Raw genomic sequence first — 17,386 nt, 5'->3', positions numbered from 1 at the left:
TGTCAGGAACTGAAGAGCCCTCGTTTTGCCACTGGAGTAAGTGACCCTCAGCTTTGTGTTTGGGTTTGCGCGTGGTTGGAAATCAGGGAGGAATTCCTTTATGGAAAGGGCTGTCCAGGGTGGAACCCCCATGCCTGGAGGGATTTCAATGCCATGTGGATGTGGCACCTGGGGACACTTGGGATCACTGGTGGCCTTGGCTGTGGTGGGGGAACGGTTGAACTCGATGGTCCAAGAATCAGTGATTCCATGATTCCAACCTCAGTGATTCCATGATTCCAACCTCAGTAATTCCGTTATTCCAATTTCAATGATTCCATGATACCAACGTCAATAATTCTGTGATTCCAAACTCAATGATTCCATTATTCCAATCTCAATGATTCCATGGTTCCAACCTCAATAATTCTGTGATTCCAATCTCAATGATTCCATGATTCCAATCTCAATGATTCCATTATTCAACCTCAATGATTCCATGATTCCAACCTCAGTGATTCCATGATTCCAACCTCAATAATTCTGTGATTCCAATCTCAATGATTCCATGATACCAACGTCAATAATTCTATTATTCCAACCTCAATGATTCCATGGTTCCAATCTCAGTGATTCCATGATTCAGCCTCAATAATTCCTTTATTCCAACCTCAATAATTCCATGATTCCAAAGAACACGCACCCCAGGGGGGTCCCAGGGACAATCCCCCAGCCCCTCTTGCCATCCACATGGTTTCCCACAGGGTTGGTCTTTGCCATGGATGTGCCCTGGCTGTTCCAGAGGTGCTGCATCCCTCAACTCCTTAAAAACTTAAAAAACATCCATGGACACTTTTTCAGGTGCAGTCTGTACCTCCCTACACGGGAATATTTTTGTCTGTGCCTATGATAAATTTTTTGAGGAAAACTACAAATATGAGTATTTTTCTAGGAACAGTTTAACAAATACACTCCAGTGCAGGTAGAGACTCTACTTTGACTTTTAGACTCTACTTTGGGGCAGCAGGAAGGACTGGATGGTTCTTGAGGTTTCCTTTTTCCCTTTAAATGATTTATAATCCTTCCACACATCCCAGTTTTGGCTTTTCTGTGCCAATGGCTCCATATCAGGGATCCCCAGTGAGGTGATCCTGTCCCCACACTGTGGACAAGCTCCAGGTAGCCCTCACCTGTGTTTAAGGGTTTCCAGCTTGTTTTTGTCCCTCCTGGACAAATATCCAGCCTGTGCCATGGAATTTGAGCTTCCTCTGCCTACTGGATGTTTGTAACAATCTGGGATTTCAAAAAAAAAAAAAAAAAACCCAAACCCCAGCCAAACAAAGAAGCCCAACCCGTAAAAAAGTTACGGCTGGAGGTGCCCATTTTCTGACAGAGGGGTTTGGTAACGGGGCAGGGGACAGAAATGGGAGCAATAATTGGTTTTGGGCCTAGAACCAGGAAAACTACTTTTCCAAATTAATCCAGCGAGAGCCATGAATCCACTGTATTTCATATCACACTTCATAAAACTCCAGTCATAATCCATAAAAGTGACATTATTAGATTAAAACCCTCAGTTCCTCCTAGAAGGAGCTCGCTCATTAGACATGCTGTAGTTTTATAACCTCAAAGTTCCTCCCCAATTACCATGATTAATACTGGGCTTTAATAAAAAATTTCTCCCAGTCACCACAGGGGTTGATCCCATCTGGTTGGTGTAATTGGGAGTTTCAATATTGTCCAGCAAGGGAAGGACGCTCCGGGAGCACAAATCAAGGATGAGGATGGATGAGGATGGAGGTCTGGAGATCCAGCTGGGTTTTGGTGGTGGTTGGAGCATGGAAAAGTCCAGGTGATGTGAGCCAAAGGCTGGGATTGCTGGGGGAAATGTGGATGAATTCTCCCTCCTCGTGCAGCTGATGAAGGATCAGGGGAGCTCCCTGTGCTCTTCCAGCAGGGATCTGCCCTGGGGAATCCATCCTAAACTGAACATCCCAGCTGGAGCCAGCACAGTTCTGCTCTGAGGGAGCAGCACATGGAAACTGCAGAGGAAAGGCAGGGTTTGGGGAGAAATACCTGCTGCCTGCTGAGGTTTGGATGGCAGTGGATCCCTAAATCTCCTGGGAGATGCTGCTCCTGTGGGATCCTGTGAGACACCAGGGCTCAGCTTCACCCTTGGTGCCATGGACACGTCCATCCCTCTGCTCTGCTCTGGTGCCTCTCACCTGGAGCACTGCCACCAGCATGAGGACATGGAGCTGCTGCAGCAAATCCAGAGGAGGCCACGGGGATGCTCTGAGGGCTGGAGCCAGGCTGGGAGAGCTGGGGGTGCTCACCTGGAGAGGAGAAGCTCCAGGGAGGGCTCAGAGCCCCTGCCTGGGCCTGAAGGGGCTCCAGGAGAGCTGCAGAGGGACTGGAGACGTGGGATGGAGGGACAGGACACAGGGAATGGCTTCACATTAACAGAGATCAGGGCTGGTGGGATATTGGGAAGGAATTGTTCCCTGTGAGGGTGGCGCAGGGTGCCCAGAGCAGCTGTGGCTGCCCCTGCATCCCTGGCAGTGCCCAAGGCCAGGCTGGACAGGGCTTGGAGCAGCCTGGGATAGTGGAAGGTGTTGGGGGTGGAACTGGAGGAGTTTAAGGTCCCTTCCCACCCAAACCATTTGATGATGATGATGATGATGGTGAAATAACATAAAACTCACTCTCGATGGCCTCAAGGCCGCTTGCTGGGACGCCCCCCCTCATCATGTTTGACAAATCCCATTTTTTGGCTTTGCAGCAGGAATTCCTTTCAGGTTTGTCCTTGCAGATCCAAGGGGTCCATGGTTCCATCAGCCCTGGGTGAGCAGGAGCTGGTGTGAGCTCCGAGCCTCAGCCAGAAGCACTGAAATTAAAAACGTGTCGGCTCCGCAGTTCCACCCCAGCCCAGAGAACGCCAAACTCGTGTTATTTTTGAATCCCCTGATTTTTCAGGGCTGCTGGAAATAAGAGCTCCTGCTCCTGACTTCCAAGCAATAAAGAGAGGTGAATCACTCCCGAAAAAAAAACCCTCCTGTGGACCACCCAGGGGCTCCTGCAGAGCTGGGAACCAGAAGTGGCAAAGCACAGAAGGATTTTCTTAACCCAACTGCAACTGCACGAGGCAAAATCACCTCGGAACAGCAGCAGAGTGAGAGGTGTGATAATGGAGCCAGGCTGATTAATATGCATCGAGCTAAATCACATTCAGGTCACAGAGCAAGCCCCAAACCTCAACTGTAACATGTTCCCCTCCAGGACCCAACATGTGTCTGGAATTCAGATAGAAATCATTTTTTTCCCCCCTCATAATTATCCAACTCAGCATAAATTATTATTTTTTTAACTAAATAATAGTTAGGATTTTTGTTCCTTGCTGTGATTGGTCAGAGCTCTCCTTTTTTTAACAATCTGTGACTTTCTGAAGAGTCCTGCTGGGGTTTTTAAACTTGTAACTTGCAAAATACCATGTCAGAAACCATGGTGCCAATCATATAAAATATGAAATCACACGTTCTTAGCATTTATTTGTTGTCATTTTTAATGAGAAAACATGGATTTTTTTCAACAGAACAGTGGCTGAAAGTCCTCAGGCTGAAACTGTCCCTGTGTTCTTGATGTTCACACTGTGGAGTGGTATTTTGGGAGACCACATGCAAGATATTCTCCTAAACAGCAAATAAAAGCTAAAATTAAAACAAAATAATGCCTCTTAAAATGCACACATCTATATTTAATGCTGCTCTTTAATTACAAGTTCCAAGGTTTCCTCCTGAAGGGTTTCAGGAGCATTGCTGTCATGGATCCCTTGGAATAAGCAGGAAGTGGGTGATTCCCATGGGAAATCGAGTCCCTTTGGAAATCAAGGCACTGGAAATCGAGTCACTTTGGAAATCAAGGCAGTGTGGAAATTAAGTCACTATGGAAATCAAGGCAATGGAAATCAAGTCACTTTGGAAATCAAGGGGCTGGAAATCGAGTCACTGTGGAAATCAAGGTACTGGAAATCAAGTCACTATGGAAATCAAGTCACTTTGGAATCAAGTCACTTTGGAAATTGAGACACTGTGAAAATCAGGTCAATTTGGAAATCAAGTCACTGGAAATCAAGTCACTTTGGAATCAAGTCACTTTGGAAATTGAATCACTTCGGAAATCGAGTCACTTTGGAAAGGGAATCACTCTATGCCTGATCCCTGCTGCTGGAAGCCCAGGCAGAGCTCACATTTGATCCCATTTGGGCTGGGCTCCAGGACGGCTTTGCCATCCCAGAATGTCCTCATTGGGACGCTCCAATCCCCCACCGCGTGTCTGGGCTGACATTCCAGGACACCCAACACTCTCTGCCTCCTTGTTCCCCATCCAGGTGCTCCTGATCATCAGTGGGAACCTGAGTTTCCTGAACTGGCTGACCATGGTGCCCAGCCTGGCCTGCTTTGACGACGCCAGCCTGGGGCTGCTCTTCGGCTCGCGGCTGCGGGAGCGAGCGGCGCGGCTGCAGCGCCCGGGGACGCGGGGACAGAGCCCTTCCCTGGGTGAGTCACCCCAGAGAGGGGAAAAGGGGGATTCTGGTGTGCTCGGCCACAAAGGTCTTGTCTTCAAAGCAAAGCTCTGCCGCTCTGGGTGCAGGGGGCCTGGACCTGGTGATGCGAGGCTGGTGGGTGGTTGGTGATTGTGGTATTGTCAGTGGCAGGAAGGAATGATGAATCTGATTCCATGTTCTTAGAAGGCTAATTTATTATTATATTATATTATATTATATTATATTATATTATCATACCATATTATAGAATATTATATTATAGAATATTATATTATAGAATATTATAGAATACTATACTAAAACTATACTAAACTACACTCAAGAATACAGAAAGGATACAGACAGAAGGCTGAAAAGATAATAATGAAGAACTCGTGACTCTTTCCCGAGCCTCGACACAGTTGGACTGTGATTGGTCATTAAGGCAAAACAATTCACATGAAACCAATAAAACAATGGTCAGTTAGTAAACAATCTCCAAACACATTCCAAAGCAGCAAAACACAGGAGAAGCAAATCAGATAATTATTGTTTTCATTTTTCTCTGAGGCTTCTCAGCTTCACAGGCAAAGAAATCCTGGTGAAGGGATTTTTCAGAAAATATGATGGTGACAGGTGAGGGTCTGTGGAGACATTGTCACGGGGACATTGCCATGGGGACATTGTTTCTGGGACATGTCCTTTGCAGGATCAATGTCACAGCAAGTCCAGGCAGCTGCAGCTCTTAAGTCAGTCCTTGCTCTGCCTCCAGTGACTCAAACTCAAAATAAGAATGTGGAGTTTCATGATTTAACTTACTTTTTTAAATTTTTTTTTGACTGTTTAAAGTCAAGGATAAAACACCCAGTGGGACTTGAGGTGGGGTGAGAAGCTGGGTTCTCACATTTGCTCTCCTCACTTGCTCTCCTTCAAGGCATCGTGAAGAGAAGGTTCCAGAGAGAACTTAGAGCCCCTCCCAGTTCCTAAAGGGGCATCAGGAGAGATGGAGAGAGACTTAGGACAAAGGATGGAGAGACAGGACACAGGGAATGGCTTCAGACTGACAGGGCTGGGTGGGATATTGGGAATCAGGAATTCCTGGCTGGGAGGGAGGGCAGGCCCTGGCACAGATTCCCAGAGCAGCTGGGGCTGCCCCTGGAGGTGCCCAAGGCCAGGCTGGACAGGGCTCGGAGCAGCCTGGGATGGTGGAAGGAGCAGCTGCTGGTGGCCACCACTGGTAGCATGGCCACCATCGTGATGGGGAGAGAATTCCCCAAACCAGGGAGGAGGAGAGCTCCTGCTCATCCCATGGATGTGAAAAAACAAATACAGGGGGGGTTGTAGCTGGAAAAAAGGGCTCGAGGTGGCTGATTTCCCCTTCCAGAGGCGCTTTCCAAGCTGCCCTGATCCAGGAGAAGCAGCACTGGGATGTTTCTCATGAGGCTGCGGAACAGATGGAGAGTGGTGTGTGCAGCATTTTTATAAACCGCATATAAGCAACAAATTGCCTGTAATATCAACAACAATCACAGCTGCTGGGGTTAAATATCCCAAACATCTGTCAGAGGAAGGAAAAATGTCAACAAGAGGCAGCATCTGTCTCCAGTCTTTTCTACCAAGAAGCAGCTCATTAACCAAAAATGGGAGGTCCAGCAATGCAGCTTCGTTAAATTTTGTCTTTTATTTCACATATTTTGCTGGAAGAAATCTTTATCAGCTTTTCCCCTCCTGGAGCTTTGCTTTAGAGGCTCTGAAAGTCTCAAACTTTCCTCCCAACTCCATTTATGCCTCCAACCCCAAACAACACTGAGGCTGCACCTTGTTTTTGGGAGGAGAAGCCAAAGGGAGTCACTGTGAGGGGGAGGCAGATCCTGTTTGGAGGAACTTGCACCTTTTCTGTGATGTTCTCCAGAAAGGCTGGCTGAGAGCCAGGGTGTCCGAGCAGGGAGAATGTCCATCCCTCAGGAGGGGTGGGGTGTCTGTAATATTGTGGGAATTGGAATTCCTGAGTGTTTTCTCTGCTCAGGAAGCTGGGGCTGTTGAGCTGGTGCTGATGGGTGCCAAGAGGCTCAGGGGAACCCTCAGTCCTGGGCACCAGAGCAGAAGACAGGAGAGCCCCCAGCCATATCCTGATTTTCTGCAGCCAGTCCTTGAAGTGTTTGATTCCTACTGAGGTCTCCACTTCCCATCCAGATCCCACTGGTGCCTATCCCCACTTTTTGCTCCATCTAGGTTATTTTTTCCCCTGAATTAACCCCTTTTTCTCTCTGATCGAGGGGCTGTGACCCCAAGGGCCTGGAGACAGGAGGAGAATCCCTCCTGCTGAAGGATGAGCAGGCCCTGCATGGCCACGGAGTGCTGAGGAGCCAGGGGAGGCTCTGTGCCTATACCTGCTCTTGAATTACAGAGGAAAAAGTTCAACCCATCTAAAAATCCCCAAAAAATGCCCCAAAGCCTCATACCCAGCCACACAGGGGGTGAGGGAAGGCCCGATTCAAACAGTTCTCCAGAAATGTTCTCAGACTAAACAATTATTAATAGCTTCTGAGAGAGGTTCAAATAAACATCCCTCTCCTGCAGAGATAAGGGGAAAGCTCCACGCCATTGCTTTGAATCTGATCCCTTGGCTGTTAATGTTAAATAAATTGAAAAGGGCCATGAGGGAAGGAGCCCCTCGGGGGTCACCTCTGCTTATTTGTCTGATCGTGGCCTGGGATCCAGCCCAGCCCCTGGTGCTGCTGCTGCTGCAAACCCCATCCCAGATGCTGGCACAGCAACACTCATCTCCTCCAGGAGCTCTGGGAATTGGGATTTTGCAGAAGGAAAAGCCCTGAGGGTGGGGAGAGCTCGGGGCAGCAGCAGGAGGAGGCTCCCAGAGCAGGAGGCTGATCCCCAGCAAGGTGCAGGTGCCAGCTGTGGTTTTTCCCCTGTATTAAAGCCATGATTGATGTCACATTTTAGACATTTTTCCTTTTAGCCCTTGCTCAGACTGTTTAGAGAAAGGGAGATGACAGCAGAGATAGAGGCCTGTGGCAAGGGCAGGGTGGGAATGGGGATGGGAATGGGGATGGGGAAATTGGGATGGGGAATGGGGATGGGGAAATTGGGAATGGGGATGGGGAAATTGGGAATGGGGATGGGGAATGGGAGTGGGGATGGGAGTGGGGAATGGGGATGGGGTAATTGGGAATGGGGATGGGAATGGGAATGGGGATGGGGAAATTGGGAATGGGGATGTGCTGGAACCCTGGCTGCTGAGAATTTCAGCCTTTCTGTGCTGCCAGGCACTGACCCCCAGGAGAACACTGCATGGACCTGAGGCCATGGAGAAGCTTCCAAAATGGAATGATGGAACTGGGATTGTGGGTGTGGAGTTTGGATAGAAGTGTGTGATATCACAGGGTGGGAAACTCAGAGTTTAAGGGTTTAGAATATAGTAATATATCTAAAGCAAGATGGAGGTTTTAGGGCAGAGGCTGGTCCTGCTTCTTCACCTTCTTCTCCATGGGTTTGGGTGGTTTTGTGTCACTGGATAAAAAGTCCCCATTGCAGGCCATGGGTGGTTGGTTATTGGGTTGAAAGTGAAAACAATTTAGGTGTCCTTTCTTAATTGGACAGTTTATCCTTAAAAGACCTTGTAGAGAGAGAGAGATGGGGCCCCATTTTTAGTTTGTTAGAGTGAAGTGCTCTCAGGGTTTGTGAGACTGTAACATGGATAAGAACTCACAAACATCTGAGTCCCAACCAGAAACACTGACTTGTGCATTTAATCCCAACCCTGGCAAAAAGAAGCAAAGACTCAGCAGGAATGGGAGTGGGGATGGGAATGGGGATGGAGATGGGAGCAGAGCAGTGAAATCACCTCCGTGTGCTCTGGTTTGGTGTCCCCCACAGGCGCCTGTGTCCGCAGAGTGCTGAACATCTCCTTGGGCCTCCTCATCACCTACCTGAGCATCCCGGTGGTGCTGAACCTGCTCAGCTCCAGACAGGTCATGAACACCTCCTTCAACTCCCTCAGGATTGTCAACACCTACGGAGCCTTTGGGAGGTACCTTTGGGCCTTTCTGGCACGTCCCAGAGCTCCCTCCAGGGTATTCCAGAGCCAGAGCTGCTGTGTGCCTTCAGCCTGAAGAGAAATCCTTCCAGCATGCCTGGAATATCAGAGAGATGGAGAAAAGGAGCAGGTTTCTTTTCCCTGTGAAATACAGTGTATGATAGATCTATTTATGAGAGAGATGGAGAAAAGGAGCAGGTTCCTTTCCTACTAAATTCCAATTTATGGATTAGCTGTTTATGAGAAATAAGGAGAAAAGGAGCAGGTTCCTTTCCCACTAAATTCCAATGTATGGATTACCTGTTTATGAGAAATAAGGAGAAAAGGAGCAGGTTCCTTGCCCACTAAATTCTAATTTATGGATTACCTGTTTATGAGAAATAAGGAGAAAAGGAGCAGGTTTCTTTCCCACTGAATTTATTTTCTCTGAGCTGTCTATGAGTCAGCTCATTCCATCGACATAGCAAATGTAAGAGCAGGATGAAAATATCCATAGGAGCAGGATGAAAATATCTATAGGAGAGTTCATCCAGGATATCTTCACCATCTCCAGCCCTCTTTATTTCTGGTGAGCTTCTCTTCCCCTGCACTCCTTTGCTCTCCCTCCTGGAAACATCCACAGCAGCTCTTGGTAGCAGATTTTTCCAGTGAGTGGCTTGGGAAATTAAATAAATATAAATATAAATATAAATATAAATATAAATATAAATATAAATATAAATATAAATATAAATATAAATATAAATATAAATATAGGATTACATGTAAATTATATATAAATTTAAAATATAAATAAAAGCTAAATATAAATATAAATATAAATATAAATATAAATATAAATATAAATATAAATATAAATATAAATATAAATATAAATATAAATATAAATATAAATATATTTTGCAGAAGGTCAAGCAGTTTGGCTGTTAAAGGTCTGGCCTCCCCCAGTGAAGGGGAGGAACGAGTCCTACCACAAGCAGTGGAGATGCTGAGGACACATCAAATTAATATCATTTTTCCTCAGTTTTTCAAACAGCAGAAATTTCTGTGGACAGAAAAAGAAACTAGAAAAATATTAAAAACATCAACACTTGTGGAAAATGCCAAAATTTCCTCTTTTTTTAGAGAGAGAGAAATAAGCCCTGAAGCTCTTTGAAGGCTGGAGTGGTGAAGCTCCAGGAGATTGTTTTCTTTGGGCTGTTGTCCTTTTTCTTCTCCAGCCCTTGGTTTCTGTTTCAGCAGTTACCAGGCCCTACAGAGCATGTGCTGAAATGCTGCTGGAATATGTTGGTAATTCCAGCCTATGTAAACCAATAAAAAGAGGATTGCAGCTTATAATGAATCTGGGATGATGTGAAAGCTGACAGGTTTGGGATCACACAGTAGGAGCAGGCTTTTATTGGTAATTTGGTGTCCCTGATTTACAGGGTGTTCCTGAGCCTTGGGCAGCTGGCCATGGCTCAGAGCTCAGCCCAGGGGATAAAATGGAACTTGGCTGGAGAATCCACAGATCTCCTCAATGGAGGCAACAATTATAAGAGGAGATGCTCAGCATTCCTTAGGTTGGGAGCATCTCTCCCTGGGAGCCATCAGGGCGGAAGGTGGAGGTTATGTGTTCCCAAATTTTCAGTTTCTTGTGCTGGAAGAGGCAAAATCAAAGTAGAAAAAAATCCAGAGGGTGTTGCAGCTGCAGAGCTTTGCCAGGCAGGTTTCTGTGGCTCAGTGTTCAGTAGGGGAAGCAGCTCCTGGGGCTGGTGGGTGTCTCTGGCAGAGCTTTGCCAGGCAGGTTTCTGTGTTCAGTATGGGAAGCAGCTCCTGGGGCAGGGGGGTGTCTCTGGCAGAGCTTTGCCAGGCAGGTTTCTGTGTTCAGCATGGAAAGCAGCTCCTGGGGCAGGTGGGTGTCTCTGGCAGCTCAGCCAGGACTCCAGGGTGGTGTTTCCATGGCCATTCCCTGCAGTTGGCCATTCCCACTGCTCCGTGCTGGGATTGCAGCTGAGGCACAGGGCAGTGCTCGTGAGCTGCTCTGGTCCAGAACCACAGCCCCACCTGCCCTGTAGGAATCATTCTGATGGATCCCAGCTGGCCCTGGGGCTGGAGCAGCTGCAGCTGGTAAAAGGAAGAGGATGGAATTTCACTTTGCTGCTGGAGAGGGGAAGGTCCCAAGATCCAGAGAACCTCTGGATCCAACTGTGCCTCCCGGCCAGTGACTCGTGTTCCATATGGGCTCTCATGAACCAGAGCTTTCAGCTGAGATATGGGGAGAAATCCTTCTCCTTCCTTCCTGGCACAGATTCCCAGAGATTCCCATCCCTGGCAGTGCCCAAGGCCAGGCTGGACAGGGCTAGGAGCACCCCCTGGGACAGTGGAAGGTGTTGGGGTTGGAACTGGATGGGCTTTCCTCACCCAAACCTTTTTGTGATTTATGATTTTCCATTATCTGAGCCAAATAACAACATCCTGCTGCACCCCCCAGCATCACCAAGGAGAGGACAGAAGTGATCCTTCAGGGAACGTCCAGCCTGGATCCCAATGACCCCACAGCAGTCTGGGAGGAGTTTGAGTTCAAGTGCAAGCCTGGGGACTTGAGGAGGAGGCCGTGCCTCATCTCCCCCTACCACTACCGCCTCGACTGGCTCATGTGGTTTGCTGCCTTCCAGGTAGGTGCCTCTGGAAGCCTGGGCCTTCCTTGACCAGGAAAAAGCAATTCCATGGATTTACTACGTGTTGGGATCACAGGGGAATGTTGGAAGCAGTGGCTGAGTTAATTACGTTTAAAAAAAAAAAAAAAAAGGCAAGAACAAAGGTTGTGTTCCTAAAGGACTGTGCTACTGTAATGAAACTCTTGGCAACTTGATGTGAAGTTTTTTTTAAGGATTTCTTAGCAATACCAAGAATCCCTGCTGGGGACAGCAGCTCCCATTCCCCACCTGCCCACACGTGGACATTGGTCCCTCCAAATATTGTCCCCACGTGATATCAGCAAACAGGTGACAGCCAGGAATTAAATAAGGGGGGAACTTGAGTGTTAATTCTTGTTTAGCTTATTCTGCAAATCTTACCCATGTGACATGGGCTGGGTTCTCCAGAACTGACTCTCAGCAGTGGCACAAGGAAAACCCATCTCAGAGTACCCCAGGCTTTTCTCTTTGTCCCTGCATCCTCTCCTGGAATATCTTCAAGCCCCTGGGTTTGCTGTCCCTGTGGTATTTTCATTTTGGAGCCTTTGGGATTCCTGGGCCCTGACATCAGGCTGTGGTTTGATATTTACCCCGCTGGTTTGTGTGTGCTGGAATTTCATTTAATCTGCATTAGGGCTGCTTATCCCTCAGGAAAACCTCAGCCAAGGTCCAAAGTGCAGCCAGGAGCAGTGCCTGGGATTAGGGAAAGGTGCAGGGGGTGGATGGAGCTGGGGGCTGAAGTCAGGCTGTGTTTTGGGGAGAAATCAGCTCCCCCAGGCTCAGGTTGTGTCTGAGGTGTGAAAAAGGCTCTGCCCAGGGCAGAAATATCCTGAAGGTTTCGAATAAAAGGGATCTGAGGTTTGAAGCTGAAGGATGGGACTCAGGTGCTGCTGTGCAGAGCAGAGTGTGGGCTGTTCCAAGGGGTGCTGGTGTACCTGGGAGGAGGAAGAGGAAATAACTCAGCCTCTTTGCATCCTCACTGTTAGATTTAATATTAATACTGTTTAATTCATCATCTGTAGTGCTTAATTCATTATTTGTAGTGTGCAGTTCACTGTTATTAGTGTGCAATTCACTGTTATTAGTGTTTATTTCATTATTTTTAGTGTTTCATCCATTATTTTTAGTGTTTAATTCACTGAAAGCTTCCCCCAAGTGTTCCCATTCACCTGTTGGTCTCTCGAGGTGTGTTCACAGCAGCTAATTAGCAGCAATTAGTGTTGAAGGTCTCTTTGCTGTGGTAGGCTGGAAAGTGGGAATGGGGATAACTCTTGTGGAAAACACAGTGGGAATGGAGAAAATTGTTGTGGAGATCAGTGGGAATGGAGAAAATTGTTGTGGAGATCAGTGGGAATGGGGATAACTTCTGGGAAACAATGGGAATGGAGAAAATTGTTGTGGAAAGCAGTGGGAATGGGGATAACTCTTGTGGAAAACACAGTGGGAATGGAGAAAATTGTTGTGGAAAGCAGTGGGAATGGGGATAACTCTTGGAAAACAGGGGGAATGGGGATAACTGTTGTGGAAAGCAGTGGGAAGGCGAGCTGCCGGGCAGGGCAGTGAGCTGGGATGCTCAGGCATGTAAATACCTGCTTAAGCAGGGCAGTAAATCCCGTTTGGAATGGCCACAGCTCGGCTGGAGCACTGGGAGCTGCAGATCTGCTGCTTGTCCTGCACAGCCACGGAAATCCCTGGGTGTTGTTCGCACCTTGAGTCCCCCCAGAGCTGCAGAAAGGAGGAGAAGCAGGAGCTGAAAGCCCAGGAGGAGCTTGTGGAGGCAGAGGGGTCGTGCAAAAGCCATGTGGGAGTTCACAGAGCCCATAGAGCTCAGCGAGTTCAGCCTCTGGATTAGATTGAATTTGTTCCCAGAAGTTCTGGGACTCTCTGGCACCCTCTGCCCCGCTCCAGGGCTGTCTGCACCAGGTGCAGGGCTGACATTCCCACCTCTGACAGGCTCTGCAAAAGCCCCGGGCTTGAGGGAAGGAGATTTCCCATCCCTTGTGCTGCTCCTGACAGGCTCCTCTTTGCACCTCATCAGCACCTGAGAAACCAGCCCGGGATCCCCCAGGAGCTTTCCAGCCTGGGCTGGCTGCAGGATTCACTGGGAAGTTGCCTCCAAGCTGGCCTTGGGCACTGCCAGGGATCCAGGGGCAGCCACAGCTGCTCTGGGCACCCTGTGCCAGCACCTCAGAGCAGGCTGAAATGGCAGAATGGGATTTAATGCCACAAAATTGAGGTGAAGCATTAGGAATAACTCTTCCCCCCCTTGACACTTCCATGTGTAGTGCACAAATATGCTGGTTTATTGTTAAAGGCTTATCTGTGCTCCAGCTACTGATGCCAACCCTCCTGTAATTATTTGACTTCTGATTTATGGTGGAATTTCAGGAATAGCCCAACACTGAGCTGGGCTGGCACAAAAATCATTCCAGTTCCTGGATTCAGCATTACTGATCAATAACAACCAGAAAACAAAATACTGCTCATACTTATGGGGCTTTGAGCTGCTCAGTTCTGCTGCTGTGGTGGATTCTACAGGAGTTGGATGTTTATTGTCCCAAAGGGTTGTTGTCCACCAGTGGAAAAGGAAAAATCCAAGGGAAGGGCTTTTCCCTTCCTTATTGTGGCATGAGGGGTATTTATTCTGTGTGGGGACTGCATGGCCCACACAAAGGAACCCTCTTGGTGCTTATCAAAGAATAACTGCTCCAAAATAACAGAATCCTGCTGTCTTCAGATTGGATTCAAAGCCCAGTGTTTGTTGGATCATTCCTTGAAGCTGCTCCAAAAGTCTGGGGATGTAAAACCTGCTGTGGAGCAGAGCTTGGGATGCTCTGGGATGCAATGTGTGTTTTCCAGAGATGAAGATATTTATAAAGAATCTTCAGCTGCTTTCCTGAGAGCAGAGAGAGCCTCCAGCAGCAGGGTTGGTGAGAGTGATGGAAACTGCAGGTTATGCATGAGCTGGAAGAGCTGAGGCAAAGTAACCCCATTTCTAGAGAAGGCAGGTGCATGTTCTTGTCAGATATTTGATTGGAGCCTCCTGTTGCCTCAGCCTTGCAGCCAGAAGGTGCTCAGAGGGAAAATCTGCCCGGGGGAGGAGGTGTGGGTGTCACCAGCAGCCCTCAGTGCTCCCTGCACCCAGCTCACCTTCTCCATTGCCTTCCTTCCCCTTCTCCCCTCCCAGGCTCCGCTCCCTTCGTTCCCATTCTGCTCCTGTGCACGGGGAGGGTTTGGTCTCCTCCTGCCTGGGTCTCTGTCTCCCTGTGCAGAATTCCAGGCAGCCTCAGCTCCTGCAGCAGCAGTGCCAGGGAAGTGCCCAGAATGCCACAGCAGATATCCTGGGGTGCCCTGGGTAAATCCTGATAAATCCCGGATCAGTCCTTGCCTTCGGGAGTGGTTCCTGTCCAGTGGCCCTGCCCAGACCCCACTCTGGAACAAAGGGACTTTTCTTCCCCCAGCCAGAGGTGATAGAGGAGCTGTGCCAGGTGTGGCCTTTCCCTGCAGAGGTGGGATCCAGGAGCTGATTCCCAAAGCCTTGCTCTGCCCTCTCATGCAGCCTTTTATTCCTGCCTCCTTCAGGGAGCAGCTGCTTTCCCAAGGATTTTCTGATGGGATGGATTGAGGGATGGCTTTTAGAGAGTCATGCACATTGGGATGGAGACATGGCTTTGGGAAACTCACAGAAAATAAAAAAAAGAGATGAAATTAGGGAAAAATTCTTCCCTGTGAGGGTGGGGAAGGACTGGAATAGAATTTCCAGAGAAGCTTTGGAGCCCCTGGGTCCCTGGCAGTGTCCCAGGCCAGGTTGGACAGAGCTTGGAGCAGCCTGGGACAGTGGGAGGTGTCTCCCCATGGCAGGGCTGGCACTGGATGGGTTTTGGGGTCCCATCCAAACCATTCCATGTTTCCACGGGGTTATTGGAGATGATAGAATGGACCTTCCTTGGACAGCAGGATGGGAACAAGTGATGGTGAGCTGGAATTCCATAAAACAAAGGGTGCCATTAACTGTGGCCTCCTTTCTGTGGGACAGGGATTATTCCTCCTGACAGCTCACACTCCCTGAACAGCAGTGCTGGAGGTGCTTAACTACAGCAGGGTGGCTATGGAGTGAGAGTGGTGGAATTCCATGGTGGAATTCCCGTGCTGCATCCCCCGTGGCTCAGCTGTGACACACAAACAGCCCCTCACACCACAGCAGGGGAAATGGAACCTGCCCTGCCCCTCTGGCAGCCACTGACTCCGACCTGAAAGCACTCAGGGCTCCCAACCACGTGAAATAATAACCCTGGGCTCCTGTGCCAAGTTTCCAGCTGTTCCCACATGTGCATCTCATCCTGACCTCCTCCTGTGCCCGTGCCAGCCCCGAGATTCCATAAAACACCACACTAATCCCCAGCCCTTTTTCATTAAATGACCAATTAAAGCTCAAGGAAAAGCCTCCTTATTATTATTATTTCAGTTGGGAACATGTTCCCTGTAGCTCCAGGGGGTTTTTTGGGGTTTTTTTTTTGGGATGATAATGTTCCCTTGGCTTTGTTATCAGCAGGCTTTGGTTGCTACTGTGGCTGCTTTGCTCTGGCTCCTGGCTGGTGCCTGCCTCAGCAGAGCTGTGGGTTTCAGTTCTGTGCAGTTGTTAAATGCTCCTGGACAGCAGTGAATGTGTTCAAGGTGAGAACACCGTGTTTATTCCCTGGGAAGGTGTCGGGGTGGGGAGGTCAGGGGGTGCCAGCAGCTGCAGGGCAGCCCCAGGGCAGTGCTGGGGAGGGGGGCAGTGATGCTCAGCTCCTCAGGTGTGGCTGGGACGAGGAGCAAAACCCCTGCCCCAAGTGGAATTTGGGGTGAGACTGGCATGGAAGGATGGGGGGGAGTGTCTGCCTGAGCTCTGCACGAGGCTGAAACCCATCAGGAGTTCAAAGCTTAGCAAAAAGTGCCCCAAGTTCTTTGTTAGTCCCCTCTGTTGTACCTGAAATAGGAATTTTGGAGGTTCTGGGTGCTTGTCCCAGCTGTAGGGACAGCTGAGGGTGACCTGGCTGCAGAGCTGCCCATCTGCACAGGGTGTCCATGAACACAGGCTTTGGCTTCAGGGCTGGGTTACTGTGGGACCCCTCAGCTCTGCTCTGCTGGGGTTGGCCATGGGCTTGGTGTGTGTTCAGCTCCCTGAGTGGCTTTCTGTGCTAGAACTGAATGAAAACTCTCCAAAGATGTGCAAGGGAAGGGCTGCAGCTCCCCAGGAGTGCTCAGGACAGGGATGGGGCTCCCTGCATGGCTGTGCAGTCACTGGTTCCCCAGTAACCCCAGTGTGGATCCAGCCCAGGCTCTGGGTGGCCCCAGGGAGGGCAGGAGCAGCTGGGGGAGTTGTGGTCCATGTCTGGATGGAGATGGAGATGATGGAGGTGGAGCAGCCCAGGGATCCATCGCTGTGCAGATCACTCCCAGCTGCTTCTCGTGCTCATTGAAGATCCAAACCCTAAAGCTGACCCCAAAACAGGCCAGCCCCCCTCCCAGCAGTGTGTGCCTCTGTCCTGGATTCTTTTTTCTCCTGTAATCAATGCCCTGGGTGGTTCAGGCTCTGTGTTGCACACTCAGATCCCTCCATGCAGATCCAGCTGGATCCACGGACAGAGGAACCCCTTGGGGTGGCTCTTCCCTGGGTGCAGCCCAGATCTCCTGAACTCTTTTTCCCCCTTTTCCAGGGCATCTCCTGAACTCTTTTTGTCCCCCCTTTTCCAGGGCATCTCCTGGCCTCTTTTCCCCCTTTTCCAGGGCATCTCCTGGCCTCTTTTCCTCCTCTTCCAGGGCATCTCCTGGACTCCTTTCCCCCTTTTTCCAGGGCATCTCCTGGACTCCTTTCCCCCTTTTCCAGGGTATCACTTTGCAGGGTAATGAGTTAAGCAGGGTCGTTAGCACAGCCCGGGGAGGGGGGCAGGGGCTGCACCGCCTGGAAATTTCTCACCGCAGACTTCACTGGGGCCAGACATGTTGTAAATTTTACAAGAAAAACACTTTACAGACCAGAAGTCCAAACTCTGGTGAGCACAGAGCTGCTAATTAACAATTTGGAGGCCACGTGAGCCGATCCCACCTTCCTGGAGCCTCCTGGTTCCCAGTCAGGCTCACAAGGTTTGG

At 49.2% G+C, this 17,386-nt stretch overlaps 1 protein-coding gene across 1 annotated transcript in view; it reads left to right on the top strand.

Moving 5' to 3' along the window:
- Positions 1-17,386, top strand: part of LMF1 (lipase maturation factor 1) — a 141,559-nt gene that overhangs the window by 114,983 nt on the left and 9,190 nt on the right. The window contains exons 7-9 of the mRNA XM_054516593.1: positions 4,367-4,535; positions 8,417-8,570; positions 11,050-11,233. Coding sequence (XP_054372568.1) covers positions 4,367-4,535; positions 8,417-8,570; positions 11,050-11,233 — 507 coding nt within the window. The remainder of the gene's footprint in view (positions 1-4,366; positions 4,536-8,416; positions 8,571-11,049; positions 11,234-17,386) is intronic.

The sequence above is a fragment of the Molothrus ater genome, chromosome 16 (genome assembly GCF_012460135.2).
Source record: "Molothrus ater isolate BHLD 08-10-18 breed brown headed cowbird chromosome 16, BPBGC_Mater_1.1, whole genome shotgun sequence".
In the NCBI taxonomy this organism is placed as follows: domain Eukaryota; kingdom Metazoa; phylum Chordata; class Aves; order Passeriformes; family Icteridae; genus Molothrus; species Molothrus ater.
The sequence above is the reverse complement of the archived record's forward strand: the minus strand, read 5'-3'. Positions and strand labels throughout refer to the sequence as shown.